Source organism: Anabas testudineus, chromosome 18, assembly GCF_900324465.2.
Source record: "Anabas testudineus chromosome 18, fAnaTes1.2, whole genome shotgun sequence".
NCBI lineage: Eukaryota > Metazoa > Chordata > Actinopteri > Anabantiformes > Anabantidae > Anabas > Anabas testudineus.
In genome coordinates, this window is record NC_046627.1 from 10,573,237 (window position 1) to 10,589,593 (window position 16,357).

Genomic DNA, 16,357 nt, shown 5'->3' on the forward strand with positions numbered 1-16,357 from the left:
TAATCTACATACAACATTTATTTGCTCTCACCTTTGACATTCAGCCATCTCTCTGGTGATTCTCCAGCTCCAGAGATGCTGCACTTGTAAAGTCCTTCATCCGACTTGGAAACGCTGGAAATGGTTATTGATCCTATATAGCCAGTTGCAATGTAGACACCATCCTTATAAAAATCAGCTATATGGTTAATGGGAGTTTTACTCTTCATACAGCGAAGAATCACAGAGTCTCCCTCCATCACAGGGTTAGTAGGACTCTCCAGGATGACAGCACCAGCTAGCCCACATTTGAAAAACACTTGTCATCATCTTTCCTTCAGTATTACAGGTATTATAGATTTTTTTTATTATTGCCTCACCTCTGACATTCAGCAAGTTCACCGGTGATTCTCCAGCTCCAGAGATATTACATTTGTAGAACCCTTCATCAGACTTGGAAACACGGTGGATGGTCATGTTTCCTGTATCACTTCTCATGATTAGAACACCATCCTTATAGAAGTCAGCTGTTACGTTGATTAAAGGCCTCGTGTTTCTGCAGCGCAGAGTCACATCATCACCCTCCATCACCGTAAAGAGAGGACTCTCCAGTATCACACAGTCAGCTGATCAACACATAGAAAGAAATATTGTAAAACAGAGCCAACAGCAGAAGGTGTCTGTCTGTCTATCTGGTGCAGCTCAGGGAAACAGAAGCATGTATTACTGGGTGATCACCTGGGTGTTGGTGATCTTTGAAGTGCATTTGTTAACAAAGTTTGAGATGTACTTCTTACCTTGTATTTGTATTATGTGTAAAAATATTAAATGACACTTTAAAACAGGGCAGAAGAGACAAGACGCGTATTTGTGAATCAATTACGTGAAATATTATTTTAATGTAATTTATTTACTCACCAGCTTTTTGAGCTTCCAGACCTCTTATAACAGGTAGACACAATGCATTCATCACTGGAGAGACAAATGTTAGAAGCTGTGTATCAGATATTAACTTCAACATGGTTGGTGCAGACTCTGTAAATTAATTTGCAGTGTTCTGCTCACTATTGAAAGGCACTTCAACAATATAGTGAAGAATAACTGCAACTGCAGCATATTTCTAAATGTAACATTACACAGAGATAGACTAGGTACTCACACAGTCTGATTAGAGTTGTGGTCTCCATGACGTCTTCCTGCTGAGTGTCTGAGCTTCTAACTCACTTACAGCTGTGGTGAAATGTAGATGAGACCCTCCTCCTCACCCCAACCTACCTCTGCATGCAATGCAATGCAAGAAATACAATAGTCACCCAGGTTGTGTCATGTAGAGGAACCTTGTGTTAGTTTGTCACCTTACTGCTGTGTTATGTTATTTTTCTTATAGTCCCCATAGTTACTAAGACCGTTAACATAAATGAGAATACGGATAATATATATCTGAACCCCAAGGACACAAATTAGCCTGTAATGCTTGTATTCATTTATTGTCACTATCACCCAGCCTTGTGCTCATTAACTCTCTGAAGTCACCCAGTGAACCAACACTGCCCCTTGCAGGATATCGCAATAATTTTTTCTTTGGTCAATTGGTTATCATCAATGTCTCTAAAAACTGGGGTGATTATTAATCTGTGTGACTATATACTTATAATTTTCACTAAACCATACTGTTCTGCTGATGAAATGAACAGCTCAAAATTGTAACAGTTGTGAGTCTGCACCTTTCTCCAAATGGTTTTCATTGGCTAACATGCAACATGCAAATTTTGACCATGTACATCTAGTTGGTTACAGAAAATTCTCAGCACAGTATGAGATACAGGACCCAGCGGGGAAGGACTCTGTCAGAGCAAGTACTGTAAATTTTCCAGGTATAAAGCAGTGTGTTTATGTCTTGAGTGTGTTGTACCTCACTAAAATGTTGCTTATAGTTCCATTTAGCTGTACATGTGGTGTCTATGAACAGTTAATATGCAGCAAGCTGTGATGCAGTTTTTTTGTGACTGCATTTGTCTTTTACAGTTTAATGCTTTTTGATACTAGAAATTATGTCTTATACTATTATACTTCTTTCATGTTTGTGAATTAACATTGTACTCATCATTTAGCTTTCAGAAGTCAGGAGATGACATTTGAAAGATGGGCTATGCTGTAAATTTTCACATAGTACGCTCACTGCTGATTGTGGTCATCCATCACTTGACACCCTCGTTTGAAGGTAACTTACTGTACACACAAACACAGACAGATCAGTAACAACCTAACAACAACTTAAAATAAACTTCTAAATAAGATTTAGTTAAGGAAAAAAGCACAATATGTCATACATTTTATATGCAAACTACAGTCCTAACAGTTGCCCGACTTCAGCAGCTCATTTTAATATTATCTGACTTTTCCTAACTGGGCTGCAAAAACCACAACAGTTTCTCTGTGTGACAGTTAAAACAGATGTGTTTCTTCCTCAGGTCAGTCTCAGGTGGTCTCACCTCAGCCAATAGTGGCAACTGTTGGGGATGACATTATTTTACCATGCCAGCTGGAACCTGCCGTGGATGCTACAGACATGACGGTGGAGTGGGCGAGACCAAAGCTGGACCCCAGATTTGTTTATGTGTGGCGTGATGGTGTGGAACTAGCAAGTCAGAAACATCCGTCCTACAAGGGGCGAACGTCGGTGTCAATGAGCAAACTGAAGCGTGGGGACATTTCACTAACTCTCTCCAAAGTGAAACTTTCTGATGAAGGAAAGTACAGATGCTTTGTTCCAACACTGCACGAGTCTTCTGCAGAGCTTGTTGTTGGTGAGAAAATGATGTCTACTCTATGTTAAATTAAACATCAATAAGTACATTTCTATGCCCATGAATCAGCCCATGAAAATTGCAACTTCCAATGGTCAGCAGAGGCATACAACTGAACCACAAAATCTAATTGGTTCACCCTTGAGTCCAAGTGGAGGTGCAGATTTTAAAGCAATTCCAACAGGAAATTGGGATGTATAAGTGGAAGGACAGCCTGAAAACATAAAAAATAAAAAATAAATAAAGCCTCCAGCCATAGATGCTGCTGCCAAAAAAAAAAAAAAACATAAAAAAGGAGCTGTTGAATATTTTCATACTCTGAGATAACATGTAAATTATGTTATGACATGCAAATTGTGCAGCTCAGCCCGTCTTCATGAGCTCACTTTATATATAGAAAATGTGCAACTAAAACTTGTCACAACAAGTAACTTGGCACCTGCTTTTTTTCCAAAGCAACACTCACATACTGATCCTTTTAGAGTTCCCTGTCACATTTGTTTACACAGTTCCCAGTCATGCAGTGTTGCTACTTTGTCACTGTCATTACACATCCTTGAAATATATTGTGAAAAATTTATGTGAAAAAAGATCATTCAACATAATTTAATTGGTCTTTTAATCAGGTGCTGCTGCCTCACCTATCATCAGTTTAACAGGGATTGATGGAGATAAGGGTGGAGTGGTTTTACAGTGTGAGTCTAAAGGCTGGTATCCAGAGCCTGAGCTGTTGTGGCTGGACGCTGAGGGAAAGATCCTCTCTGCTGGACCTACAGAGACAGTCAGAGGTCCTGATGACCTCTATACTGTCAGCAGCAGAGTGACTGTGGAGAAGAGACACAGCAACAACATCACCTGTAGAGTCCAACAGAGAAACATCAACCAGACCAGAGAGACACAGATTCGCTTTTCAGGTGAGACCTCAGCCGGAAATCTCACTATCAGTCCCTCAAACATCTCTTTGACTTGAATTAGATATTGACAGTTGCAGAGTGACTTTGTTAATGTGTAAAATTTTGAGTTGTTTCTCCTTTTATCCTTTCAGCTGATTTCTTCCCGCTGCTGCCAGGTTCATCCGGTTGTGTCAAGATCTTTGTCATTATTTTGTTTATTTTGATTTTGTGCGGTCTTGCAGTTGGAGTTTGGTGGAAATGGAAAAAATCTGTAAGTCATAACATGAGTGCTTTTTAGTGATGATGTGCTTTATATTAGGTTTTAATAAAAAAAAAAAAAAGGTTTGTTGGGTATTGCAGATTCTGAGTTTTTGTGTGCTTACAGAATGCAGAACAAACCGCTGAACCTGAATCACTGATGGAAAGGGACAACAAAAGAAGATCAGTACAGGCACGGAAACAAGCAAAAAGACAAAATGTTTAAGTTTGACTACAATGTAAGTATGAAAAACAAAACAACAAATGCTGAGTTTTAATTTCAACAACTAATAAACCAGGTGACGGTGTAGTTGTTTCAGATAGTGTTTTTTTTTCCTTTTCAACAGACAACAACAGAAACAGAAACAGCTTTATTCGTCATTTGTCACATTTACATGTTACAGATGAAATTTGTCCTCTGCATTTAACCCATCCCCTGGGGGAGCAGTGGGCAGCTACATACAGCGCTCGGGGAGCTAGCGTGGAGTGTCTCGCTCAAGGACACACCTGGTGTCTGTGGTGGGGTTTCAACCCCATACCTTCTGCATCCAAAGCAGATGATCTACCCACAACAACTGTAACAGTATTCTGTCATGTTGGCACCTACTTGATAAAACATCTGAGAGTCCATTGTTGAAGCAGGTACCACACTGATACTGTTGTGGTTGTTCTCAACAGCAACCCCATCGCTGAATCAAACCCAAAAACTCTATTGATAGAGAGGTAGAGATGCTGTGGTTGGCACTGTGGCATCAAACATAAACACGGTCAGATGGTACTGTGTCTATGTAGAGTGTGAGACTTGAATAGAAACTGCTGTTAACAGGTTGCGTTGTTAAAAAACTGCCACTCGTGTCTTTGTTTAACTTATGAGAACTGTTGTTTTTGATGCACACACAATGACCTTCTCACAGAGTAGAGATTAAAATAAACATTAGCAAGTGACACAAAATACAAGTTTACATTTGACATTTCCCACAAAGAAACACACATAGCATGTTATAAGTCACAGATAAACGTTAGTATATATAAATTATTTAACTATGTTATTAACAGTTTAAACTACTTGTACTATTTAACCACTGATTCTTCCTTCTTGTATCTTAAATTGAACTCATCATCCACTGGAACGACATGTGAATATTAACACAGTTGATGACTTTATCTCCATTAACATGAACAAAGCCGACATTAAACATTCAAATATTTTTGCAGACAATAAATAAAGTTAAGTAAAAGTTGAACCAAAAGCTGAAATAAGTTATATGTGTTAACTTGAACCTTTATTACTGCCTGTTGTTCTCTTGTAGGGTTTGCATGTGTGGAATGCACACTTTATTATCACATCTATAGCATCTAAATAATAATAATAAACACATGTTTTATTGATCCCCCTTCAGTAGTACATATTGGCTTTCATAAGGAGCTTTGGTGTCTTGTAGCGTGGTGGAACCGTGAACCACTAGCCCTACAGTTTGTAGACTGCTGCTCTGACAACTGAGCTACACACTTAAGCAAACTCATTTTAATAATTCATATCTAAATAAATCCGCAAACACTGTTTCCCTGAGGTCTTTTTTCTGCACAGCATTTCTGTGAACAGTGATATAGCCCCACCAGCAGCAGCAGCAGAGCCGCCAACACAACGGTGGAAGCTGTTTTTAAGAGCAGGAAAAAATAAAAGAAGTGGTCTAAGCAGGTCTCTGTGTGAAATGCTGCAAAGAAGAAAAAGGGGATTGAAGAGGACTTAGCAACAGTAATGTTAATTTCAAGCTACTAAACTTATAATGCTAACACCTTGTTCAACAGTCTTTTATTTTTGAATAACTACTTTCATTTTATTGACTCTAATACTATTAACTTAATGGTATCTCACCTCTGACAGTCAGCCAGCTCTGTGGTGATTCTCCGACTCCAGAGATGTGACATTTGTACAGTCCCTCATGAGACATATAGACTCTGTGGATAGACATGTTTCCAGTGGAGCTGGTTCCAATGAAGAGGCCGTCCTTATAGAAGACAGCTGGGAATTTAGCGGGCGAAGACTTGAGTCTGCAATGCAGAGTTGCAGCTTCCCCCTCAATCACAGGATGGACCGGAGTCTCCAGGATCACAGAACTTGCTGAACAATAAAGAAGAAAACTGCTTAAATGGGAAGTTGATGACTCATACAATTAATACAGAGATTAAAGAAAAAATGGTAATGGAGGCCAGTATTGTGTAGGGTAAAATCTTGACTTCAGTGCTTCAGTTTTTATGCCCTCTACTGCAAATAAATATAAAATAAACAAACATAAACTAACACAAAACATAAATTAAAAATGCCTTCTCTTACCTACAGTCAGCCAACTCCCAGCTGATTCTCCAGCTTCAGGGATTCTGCACTTGTAAAGTCCTTCATCAGCCCTGGAAACGTTGTGGATCGTCATCTTCCCGGAATAGCTGGCGTGGATTAGGAGACCGTTCTTGTAGAAATCTGCTATGTAGTTAAAAGCAGTCGCCTCCTCTCTACAGTGCAGAGTCACAATTTCTCCTTCCAACACAGGAAGAGCAGGACTCTCCAGGATCACAGAACCAGCTGAAATATGTACAAAGTCAAAAAAAAAAAACTATGTTTTTACCGCAGAGAATTTTAAAATAAATTCTCAGTAATCAAGATTTTGAGTGAGTGAGTTTTGTAGAAGTAGTTCTGCAAGATTAACTGCTTAAATTTGATTCACAGTCTGCACATACAGTAAACGTACCAGTGACAGTAATGTTGACAGCGTTGCTTCTCTCTCCTAGTCCAGATTCACACCAGTAGACGCCGCTGTCTGCCTCAAACACATTATAAATGGTGCAGTTTACTGTTGGTGTCCCAGTGCTGTTCACGCATATGGGAATAATTTCCTCAGTGTTGCTCAAGCCTTTCCATTTAGCTGAGACGTTAAACCCCTCACAGATTAAAGAGATGGTCTCATATTCAAAGAATTGCAGTCTGGACGGAAGGACCTGAAGAAAAGTTGCATCTGACCGGAAGAGAGCAACAATTAATAAATTAAAATCTCTCAAATAAACACAGTTTTTGTATCTTCTTATTCATACGGTCAGAAAAAAATCTCCTATTTGTTTTTGAACTTGCAAAAGCTTTATTTTACAGTATGTGTCTGCATATCCCAAACAATTCACAGCAATTTACAGTAATTCTTTCTGTCCATGTTTCTAATAACAAGAACATACCTCTTTTACCTAAACATGAGGAGTTGTATGTCTACAATCTGTTAATTTCTTAAGTGAGCAGTACTTACCATGTTTCAGATGATGATGCTGGCAACCAAGTACATCCCGCATTAATAAGACATTGAAGACTGTGGGCATAAAGAAAGAGACATGACCCCGTGTTGGTTTCTGATCTATCTCACTATATAACAAAAGGGCACCTTCAGTACTCACAGAGTCTGATGTGGAGTGCTGTGGCCTCCATGCCGTCTTGCCACTGACTGTTTGAACATCAGACAACACCTGATATGGGGCCGAAATACAATGTAGGTCAGAGTATCTTCCTGTGTCATTTATTTTGGGGTTGAAGCAGAAGATTTAAATTGAGAGATGTAACTATTCGACACCTAACAATCGTATATGAAGTTTTACATTTTAAAGTTGGATTAATTAAGATTTCATACATTATCTGAACATTAAACAAAAATGCAAAATTATGTTGTTTTGCTTTCAAACAAGTAGGACAGTGTCACTTCTCTTTTCATCAATAGCATGCACACATGTAAAAGGCAGGCCTGCACAGAAACACTGTTGTAGCTTCTTCCTAATCATAAAAATACAGCCTACAATACGAAAAAAAAAAAAAAAAAAAACATTCACAAAACCAGACTAGCTAAAGTAAAACCTAATGTTTTTCATTAGGAGCAGGAAAATGCAGATGACTTTATAAAGCACTAAAAAACTAGTGGAGTTTTCTGGACGTTGATACATAAACAGGTAAATAAATCCAATAAAACATAGTAATGTGTTCATCATTTTAGATTTTGTACATATATTGAAAATTCATACTATGGAGTATCTGACAAGATGACACATGAATATTAATCCCAGCTTTAAACCTATTTGAAAATTCTATATTACAGATTAAACTCTGAGTTTGTTCTCTTTATTCTAACCTGTAAAATTCATAACAAAGTTGGTGTGAAACAATAGTGACCAGTTTTTGCAATGGCAAAAGTGACAGAGACAGTTTTTTAAAAAATTTTATTGACTTGAATTCCACTTCACATTCATAACTCTTCGATTCTTTATTCCAAACATCAGCTATAATTTCGTAACTTTTATAGACTGTGTTACACATCATATACACACTGTACACAACAAGAAGAACTGCACAGTTTATTTTATTATTCATTTAACCCTTTCTCTACTTCTACTTTTTTAACCCACAGTACCTGCTGCACTGGCATTAAACATAGTATATATAAAGATTTTGTTACTGTTGTTGTTCTGTGTAAAAACTACATATTTATCCTGCTAGGTTGAATCTGCTGCATGGATTCAGCTTTTTGAACTTACAAACCTGTTATGGTCAACATAATAGTTAAACCACCAGACTCTGTGTCATGCTTTGGAATTGGCAGAGATGCTGATGCTATGCTCTGCATAGACTTGATGGTAAAACATAGACTTCTTATCTGTCTTATTTTAACTTTTGATTAAACTACCTTACATTATCATGAAGTATGTGTGATTGATTTTAAAGGCTTCCAAACAAGAGCTTTGTAAAGATGGAGCCACTGGTGACATCTTGTGTTCAATCATGTGTAGCACAAAGAGCTGCAGTATTACCTTTAGTTTTGCTCAGTGTCCATTCTGTCTGCTGCATTTAACACAATGAAGAAAACACAAGACACTATAAAGGTAATACAACTAGCAGAACAGAAATACTTTAAGTCCTGAACTGAATATAAAACAAGACCTCAGCTATGTAAATATGAATTAAACCTTTATTATGGTACACCCACTGGCCACTTTATTAGGAACACCTGTACAATCTAACAATCCCATACAATTCTGCCATAATTTCTTTCATAACTTCTTAGTTTTTATTGAATATATCAGAAAAAGTAAAACTTACAATGACTTTATAACGGAGGTCCATAAAGTCAAGTTAGAGTTAAAATATCAGATTAAACTCATACTGGTAATTAAACCCAGGTGTTAGAAGACGAGAACTCAATTCAAAAAACAAAGGTGAAAACCAGCAACACCAGGAAATAAAAGTGTAGATGAACTCTGTTACTGGTGAGGACACCTGATGGTGAGGAACTGTCAGTCAACACAAGACACACCTGTCTCATATATCAAGTGAATTTAATCTTGTTTAACTTGTACATTGTGGGTGAAAAAATCACAGCTCACAACTTTCTAAATAGTGGATATTAATCTATATTCAATAACATTTCTGAAAATAACACATTTAGATACAATATTCTTGCAAATACATACCATACAGAACTACTACTGTATACTACAAAATTATGTCATACTACAGATTTTGTGAAATATATCTAAGCATACATTCAACATATTTTAGCAATTTTAACAGCGTAACCGAGTTGTCAACTTACTTAACTCAGTTACATGTAAGCTGTTTTTTAGGTTTCATTTTTTTGAGTGCTGTCCCTCCATGTCTTTTACTCTGTAGATGTCTCAGTTCTCAGTAACCTGTAACACACAAAGAAATTAGAAAAAATAAATACATGTAATTTTAAGAACAGATACACCAATGAGAGTGTAGTATAATTCATCATATTACAGTTCACCTTCTCTGCATTTTTATATCTCAGATAGGTCTGTAGTAAATCATATGACTGTCCTTAGATGGAAGATACATACGTTTATCAGTGTTACTTTCATACCTCCTTAATAGCAGAATGCTCTTGATCCTGGTGGATCTAGCTGTGCTGAGTGAGATACTCTAAAGCTGGAAAATCGTGTCACTGCTTTAAAAAAGAAAATGATCTCAGCCTGTTTCTAGACATGTTCAACATGAGTAGTCAGCTCAGATCTATATCACAAGCACAATAATCCCACATGGTTAGAGTCTCGACAGGTTTTCATGGTTTAATGTATTGTTAAGCCAAACACTTGTTTTCTGAGTATTCTGCGGTGCTATGTCAGGTTTATTTTTTGCATTAAGAGGTTTCATCATGTGACTGGCAACAGTTGCTGATTGGGTTCTTAATTGAGAATGTCATGTTCTCTTAAAAGACGTGACATCAAGCAGACAGTCAGCTGAAACCCATGTTTATAAGCGTCTGGTGGCCTAGTTTTTGGAGTTTGCTTGACACTATTGGTTTTATGGGACCCAGACTAGTCGAATAGCTGAAACTGATTCTAGATAGCTGGGCTCATACTTACTCTCAGATAGAGCACATATATCTTAAAATATGAAAGTGACACTTGCTGCTAACTGTCAAGATTACTGTAACTGTGTTTCTATCTGCAGTGGTCGTGGGGCCTATCTTACCTTTTTCAGTGTGTGGCTTTGTGCTGTGGTTTGTCTCAAGGCAGAAGCTCAAATTATCACATGCGCCTGCAGTGTCTAAAACAAAATACCACGTATTTGTATCACTGACTGAGGTGATGTGAATTTATAACACAGCGGTTCTCAAATGTTTCTGGTTCGACCCCTAAAGTGACTCGTATCTCTTGCCAGCTGTAGTTAGACCACTGAAGACTTTCTCAGCAACTGGCCTCAAACTGCATCACGTTACCTTTCTGTTTCTTGCCTTTTTTGGAAGGATTGTACATGTCTTTGTTCTTTTGCTCACTCATCTCGACCTCTAGTAAGACTGAAACACAAAAGGAAATGCTTTTTATTTTTTTGGTCTTTATTTCCACAGAATAATGAAGAATTAAGTTATTAATTTATGTTTGTATTGGATATGTATTGTATACTATGTGAATATACACAGTATTGTTATGATAAAACAAAACGGTGTGTACCTAGCTGTTTCTTCCAGTAAAGTAATCCAATCACCAGCAGCTGCAGAATCAATACAACAGCGATAGCGATCCAAAACAGGAGATACATATAGTTGAGAAAAGGAATCCTTTGTGGTGCTGGAAGGGTGAAAAAACATTTAGCTTAAACAGAAAAATAAATAAATAAAATAAATACAGGACTCAGTAAAAGAGTTTAGTAAACCAACAGAGCAAACTGACAATGTTTGGGTATCAGCAACAGAGAGAATTGAAGAGGAATTTGAAGACATCAACAAGGCCTATTATTCTCATTGCGAGCCTGTTTCTAGATTTAATTGCATTAATAACGTATTTCTTATAAACTTTAGCTTTAGCTTACCTCTTCTGTCTTTTTCCGTTTTTGTCCCTGAGCCATGATGGTTTGGGGTCTGCTCTTAAATTTGAAATAAGGTTCTGTGAGTTCAGTGTTTTTACATGTTTTCCAGATTTTTTAATCACTGACTCACAAATGTTAAAAGTATTTACTGTTTGTGAGATAATAGCAGCGAACACAACCAACAATAACAAAACCATTAAAAACCATGCTGCAAAGAGCTGCGGTGGCAACACAATGAAAAGCATTAGCATACTTTTTACTTTCTACACACTAAACAGTGTTTTTATATTTACTGTTAACATGTCTCACCTTTGACTAACAGTTGTTTCACTGCTGATTCTCCAGCTCCAGAGATGCACTTGTAAAGTCCTTCATCAGACTTAGAAACACTGTGGATGATCAGTTCTCCTGTAGAGCTGATGTCGATGTGGTTACCATCTTTATAGAAATCAGCTTGGAGGTAAAAGGGATTTCTTTGATTTCTGCAGCGCAAAGTCACAGTTTCTCCCTCAGTCACAGGAAGAGCAGGACTCTCCAGCTTCACATCACCTGAGCAATGGTATAAAAAAATCATTAAACATTATACATGTTCTGTTTACAGTTTCCTATCCTATGCATTGAAATTGAAAATTCCGGTCGACCACACAACATTGTCTTTAGGTTTGACTTAAGCATGTCTTCTCCTCTACAGTATTTACCTGTCACAGTCAAAGGGCTTGCTGGTGATTCTCCAGCACCAAAACGACATTTGTAGAGGCCCTCATGAGACTTGGAAACATTGTGGATGACCATGTTTCCTGTGAAACCTTTCTTAATGAGGATGCCATTTTTATAGAAATCAGCTGTGGGGGTGGAGGAAGTCTCTTTGTTTATACAGCGCAAAGTCACATTATCTCCCTCCATCACAGGAAGTACAGGACTCTCCAGGATCACTGGACCATCTTATGAAAGAAGAATTACAGAGAACATAAATAGAACTACTGTAATAAATTGTAATTGTAGTGAGATTGTACACACACATACACTAAACATACCAGTGACAATGATGTTGACAATGTTGCTTCTTCCTCCATCTCCACTTTCACACCAGTATTCACCACTGTCTCCTACAAAGATATAGTCAATGGTGCAGTTGGCTCTTGATGTATCTATGTAATTTGGACAATTTGGAACAATGTTCTTGATGGTCCTCACTTTGAGTCCAGCAGAGACATTAAATCCCTCACAAATAAATGTCAACTCTTTATATTCAAAGAGCTGCAGACTGTTTGGAATGATGCGAAAACCTGTGCCTGAAACAAAAAAAGGGACAGAGAAATAACATAAAAACCTCAGTTCTGGAAAGAAACAAGCTTCATTCTACATCAAAAATAAGAACATAACTTTTCTTTACAGTGGAAAGTAGTGCAAGATTGCTCACCATTCACTGAATAATTAAAAGAATGAAACTATTCATGTATGTATGTAAATAAATGTGTTCAAATAAAAAGTAAAAGAACTTGACTTGAAGTATAATAATGGGTTTTGTCACAGCACACACCCGCCTAAAAGACTTTTTCCTAACTAACAATCTGGCACAACATACGTCATGGAGTGAAAATATAGACAACAATGTGAGACACATTACGAAAGACAATCATGAACACAAGCTGACACAGAAACATGAAATGAACCAGCAAAAGAGAAAACAAGCAGTTAGGGAGAAAGAGGGAAACCTCTATATCCTAAAGCAGCCGCATACTAGTACTAGTTGGTGTTACTTACCAGACGTCCGAGAACAATGTTGCATCACCAAAGCAGTCAGCACTAGAGACACAAAGGAGAGCTGTGTGAGTAAATGTTCACATCACAAGTTCAATATCATAGACTAACTTGACATATATGTTTATTGTATCTCATGATTTTGATGTAAAATATTAGACAGTGAGTCAGATGATTTTAGACTTTGCTGACAGATAAAAAGCAAATTTAACACATTTAATTTAATGAATACATGTTTAAAATGTTGGAGCTTACAGAGACACATCTAAAAAAGTACAATTGTGTTCAGATTAGTGATCAGTTAAAGTTAAAAGAAGCTAATTAAGTACTCACACAGTCTGGTGAGAGCTGTAACCTCCATGGTGATGGCAGCCTGACTGAGTGTGAGGCTGCACTAAAGCTAAATATGATGTAGGTAAGAACTTCCTCTTCCTGTCTCTTAGTCTGCTGCTCAAGTGGCTTCAGTTGCAGTCTTAAAAAAAAACAAAGTTTGGGGCCCATGTTATCTCTTTAACAGACTTTCCGTGCCAAGTATACAGTTCTGTAGTAATGTAACAAAGTCTGTGTGACTGTGGCTTTGGTTTCAACACAAATACAAACTAGAGCATTAAATAAACTGATTAAATCTCTCACGCTGTGGCGCTGTAGTGCTGATATTATACACACTAAGCTCAAATTAGTTATTATCAGTAAGATAATAAGATCAGAAGATGCTGCTAGAGGCCAAAAACATATGGATTGCTGACTGGATATCAACAAGAATCTGCAGCCATACCAGTAGCTCTGATGCTGACTTTGACATGTTACTAAAATGTCAATTATCAAAATAAAAAATCACAAACAACTACGGCTCATGGCCAAAACACACAAGCTGAAATTCTGACTGGATGAAGGGGTCGTTGTGTTCATCCTGCTGGAAGCATTAATGTCAATAAAATTTAAGGACCATGTATCAATATCTGCCAAGAGATTTTATTTAAGTCCATAAACATGAACCTTATGGTTTTATGGATGATCCATTTACTGTATGTCAGACGTTAATAAGAAGTCCTTCTCTGCCCCCTGCTGCTAAGCTATCACACTGTCTGGTTACAAAGCTGTAAAAACTGGGTTCATGGCTCAGGTCTCTCTGGCTTCAGGTGTGGCTGCTGCTGTATTTTATTACACTGTGGAATATTTCACTGGCTGCTGGGTTAAAGTTCAACCCTTTGTATTTCTGTAACACATTAACAGAGGTGTTAACTGAAAGCAGAATGAACTGAAAGGAAAATGGGATTTGAATCTGATTACACTACTGACACAAATACAGTATAGTTTTTAAACAGTCACTGGATTAAACACTAAAATTAGCAGGTAGAAATGTTTCTTTAAGTTGTGCAGTGATTGTTCGTTACTCTCTTGCCAATGTGTATTACTACTTTAACTGTAGTAGTGACAGTAGATAAGACACTGTGCTCAGACTTTGATTGTGTGGTGCTCACTGCCTAAAGAAACAGGTGAGAATTTCTTTTTTTTTTTTTTAATTAATGTTGTGATTCATTCTTATTTTCAGGGAAGTTATTTTATAACTAACATAGTAAAGGGGGAACAGTTTGACGCATTTGATTTTTTATGGTATTTACTCGTTCACATGGAAGACACTATTACATTAAATACCAATAGCAACAGTAGCTTGTTTTATATGTTTTACAGCAGGGTGATATGGCATCATTCTCACTTAAAATGTAAAACTATTTGCTTTTATGTGGTTTTGAATCTTTCAGTTCTGCACGCCGCCTCTTCAGACAAACAAGATGTCCTGCAGATCTCAACGCGGTGGAGTCAGCATTTTCCTCCATGCTGTCGTCTTAGTTTTACTAACATGCTTCAACAGAGGTAATAAATCTGCAAACAAGATGATGAAAGGCTACAAAATGGTAAAGTGGTATGTTTTCTAGAATTTACACATAACAAAAATTGACATTATGTGTGTGTATACAATATTACTTCAGTTAACATGTATTCGTTAATGTACATAATGCACCTACAAGACGCCCTTAGTTATTAGAACACTGTTAAAAAGTGAATTGAACACTATATTATTTACTTTCTATTGCTATGTGCACTTTACTTATTTAACTAATTTATGGACTAAAGCAGAGCTGCTCTCACTGCAGACATAAATTACAGGTCAACCACAGTGGGGGGAGCCAGTGTATCTCAGTGTCGTTAAGTTCATGGTTAAAAGTGTGAGGGAAAGAGTGAAAATATCAGATTATCCACCACATGATCATTCAACCATTCAACCACACATTAAAGGTCTACAGTGACTCAATCAGCTATTGGACCCTTCTTGCATCAAGGCTCAGGCTACACAAATTAAAAAGAGTGGAAGTGAATAAATATAAATATTCACTTAACCACATAACACTGATATTTTTCATTTACATTGGGACCTGGTAGAATAAGGTTTAACAGATGCACAAAAATGGAAGCAGGATTTACTGATCACATTTTACTGAAAATGCAGGAAAATAAGTGACGGCTTGTAAGAGCTTTGCCTTCGATAGTTAAAAAAAACAGCATAACTAATAAATAAATACAAAAACATGTCTTCATCAGGCCGTTCTCTGGTGACAGGTCAGTCTCAGCCGTTACGAGCGAAGATTGGTGATGACATCACTTTGCCATGCTACGTGAAACCTGCCAGAGATGCTGTGAATGAGATGCTGGAATGGTCAAGACACGACCTGAACCCCAGATTTGTCCATGTGAGACGGTCCGGTGAAGACTGGCTGGTTGTTCAAAACCTGGACTTCACGGGAAGAACGTCAGTGTCCATCGACGCGCTGAAACAGGGAGACATGTCATTGAAACTCTCCAAAGTGAAACTCTCTGATGAGGGAACGTACACATGTTTCATTCCAGCACTGAATACACAGTCTAGTGTCCAGCTTGTTGTTGGTAAGAGGAAATACATTATCAGACTCATGCAAATTTTTTATGCAGTACACCTGCACCTGAATGTAGAACAAGCCTGTGCTAATTGTTTTCAGATGCTGTCATCAATTTGACCAAAGTCAGCAGTGGAGTGCTACAGTGTCAGTCTAAAGGCTGGTATCCAGAGCCTTAGCTGTTGTGGCTGGACACTGAGGGAAAGATCCTCTCTGCTGGACCTACAGAGACAGTCAGAGGTCCTGATGACCTCTATACTGTCAGCAGCAGAGTGACTGTGGAGAAGAGACACAGCAACAACATCATCTGTAGAGTCCAACAGAGCAACAGCAACCAGATCAGAGAGACACAGATACATGTTCCAGGTATGATATGAT

General features: G+C 37.7%; 4 protein-coding genes across 6 annotated transcripts; 2 read left to right on the plus strand and 2 right to left on the minus strand.

The window, feature by feature from the left end:
• The first annotated feature begins 1,801 nt into the window (after positions 1-1,801).
• LOC113151590 (butyrophilin subfamily 2 member A2-like) lies at positions 1,802-4,360 on the plus strand. 2 transcript variants are annotated; one of them, XM_033326600.1, is made up of 7 exons: positions 1,802-1,853; positions 2,091-2,200; positions 2,451-2,786; positions 3,413-3,700; positions 3,832-3,950; positions 4,065-4,176; positions 4,342-4,360. In XM_033326600.1, the coding sequence occupies exons 2-6, from the start codon at positions 2,122-2,124 to the stop codon at positions 4,161-4,163; spliced, it is 921 nt and encodes a 306-aa protein (XP_033182491.1). In that variant the 5' UTR covers positions 1,802-1,853; positions 2,091-2,121; the 3' UTR covers positions 4,164-4,176; positions 4,342-4,360. The 2 variants fall into 2 exon arrangements, with proteins under 2 accessions (XP_033182491.1, XP_033182490.1); XM_033326599.1 differs by lacking the exon at positions 4,342-4,360 and adding an exon at positions 4,285-4,324.
• A 72-nt stretch (positions 4,361-4,432) lies between these two features.
• LOC113168317 (high affinity immunoglobulin gamma Fc receptor I-like) lies at positions 4,433-7,400 on the minus strand. Its single transcript, XM_026369335.2, has 6 exons — positions 7,370-7,400; positions 7,225-7,284; positions 6,682-6,945; positions 6,273-6,515; positions 5,814-6,059; positions 4,433-5,652 (listed from the first exon to the last, which is right to left on the minus strand). Exons 1-6 carry the CDS (start codon positions 7,398-7,400, stop codon positions 5,477-5,479), a joined length of 1,020 nt encoding a protein of 339 aa, XP_026225120.1. The 3' UTR covers positions 4,433-5,476.
• Positions 7,401-9,652: 2,252 nt separating this feature from the next.
• On the minus strand, positions 9,653-13,426 carry LOC113168491 (low affinity immunoglobulin gamma Fc region receptor II-like). Of its 2 annotated transcripts, none has more exons than XM_026369526.1 (9): positions 13,380-13,426; positions 13,050-13,091; positions 12,320-12,571; positions 11,984-12,226; positions 11,595-11,834; positions 11,289-11,342; positions 10,931-11,047; positions 10,699-10,776; positions 9,653-10,526 (listed from the first exon to the last, which is right to left on the minus strand). In XM_026369526.1, the coding sequence occupies exons 1-9, from the start codon at positions 13,405-13,407 to the stop codon at positions 10,345-10,347; spliced, it is 1,236 nt and encodes a 411-aa protein (XP_026225311.1). In that variant the 5' UTR covers positions 13,408-13,426; the 3' UTR covers positions 9,653-10,344. The 2 variants fall into 2 exon arrangements, with proteins under 2 accessions (XP_026225311.1, XP_026225310.1); XM_026369525.1 differs by having other exon boundaries at positions 12,320-12,577.
• Positions 13,427-15,634: 2,208 nt separating this feature from the next.
• On the plus strand, positions 15,635-16,174 carry LOC113151593 (myelin-oligodendrocyte glycoprotein-like). The gene is made up of 2 exons (XM_033326525.1): positions 15,635-15,989; positions 16,082-16,174. The coding sequence occupies exons 1-2, from the start codon at positions 15,635-15,637 to the stop codon at positions 16,156-16,158; spliced, it is 432 nt and encodes a 143-aa protein (XP_033182416.1). The 3' UTR covers positions 16,159-16,174.
• Positions 16,175-16,357: the final 183 nt, after the last annotated feature.

Excerpts from the sequence above, each read along its gene's own strand:
- LOC113151590 (XM_033326600.1), top strand. The coding sequence starts at position 2,122 with ATGGGCTATGCTGTAAATTTTCACATAGTACGCTCACTGCTGATTGTG. Across the intron at positions 2,787-3,412 it reads TTCTGCAGAGCTTGTTGTTG|GTGCTGCTGCCTCACCTATC; the intron begins GTGAGAAAATGA and ends TCTTTTAATCAG. Across the intron at positions 3,951-4,064 it reads GGTGGAAATGGAAAAAATCT|AATGCAGAACAAACCGCTGA; the intron begins GTAAGTCATAAC and ends GTGTGCTTACAG.
- LOC113168317 (XM_026369335.2), bottom strand. The coding sequence starts at position 7,400 with ATGGAGGCCACAGCACTCCACATCAGACTCT. Across the intron at positions 6,946-7,224 it reads GCATCATCATCTGAAACATG|ATGCAACTTTTCTTCAGGTC; the intron begins GTAAGTACTGCT and ends TCTTCCGGTCAG. Across the intron at positions 6,516-6,681 it reads TGTCAACATTACTGTCACTG|CTGGTTCTGTGATCCTGGAG; the intron begins GTACGTTTACTG and ends TACATATTTCAG.
- LOC113168491 (XM_026369525.1), bottom strand. The coding sequence starts at position 13,407 with ATGGAGGTTACAGCTCTCACCAGACTGT. Across the intron at positions 11,835-11,983 it reads AAGCCCTTTGACTGTGACAG|GTGATGTGAAGCTGGAGAGT; the intron begins GTAAATACTGTA and ends ACCATTGCTCAG. Across the intron at positions 11,343-11,594 it reads GAAACAACTGTTAGTCAAAG|AGCAGACCCCAAACCATCAT; the intron begins GTGAGACATGTT and ends TTCAAATTTAAG.
- LOC113151593 (XM_033326525.1), top strand. The coding sequence starts at position 15,635 with ATGTCTTCATCAGGCCGTTCTCTGGTGACAGGTCAGTCTCAGCCGTTA. Across the intron at positions 15,990-16,081 it reads TAGTGTCCAGCTTGTTGTTG|ATGCTGTCATCAATTTGACC; the intron begins GTAAGAGGAAAT and ends AATTGTTTTCAG.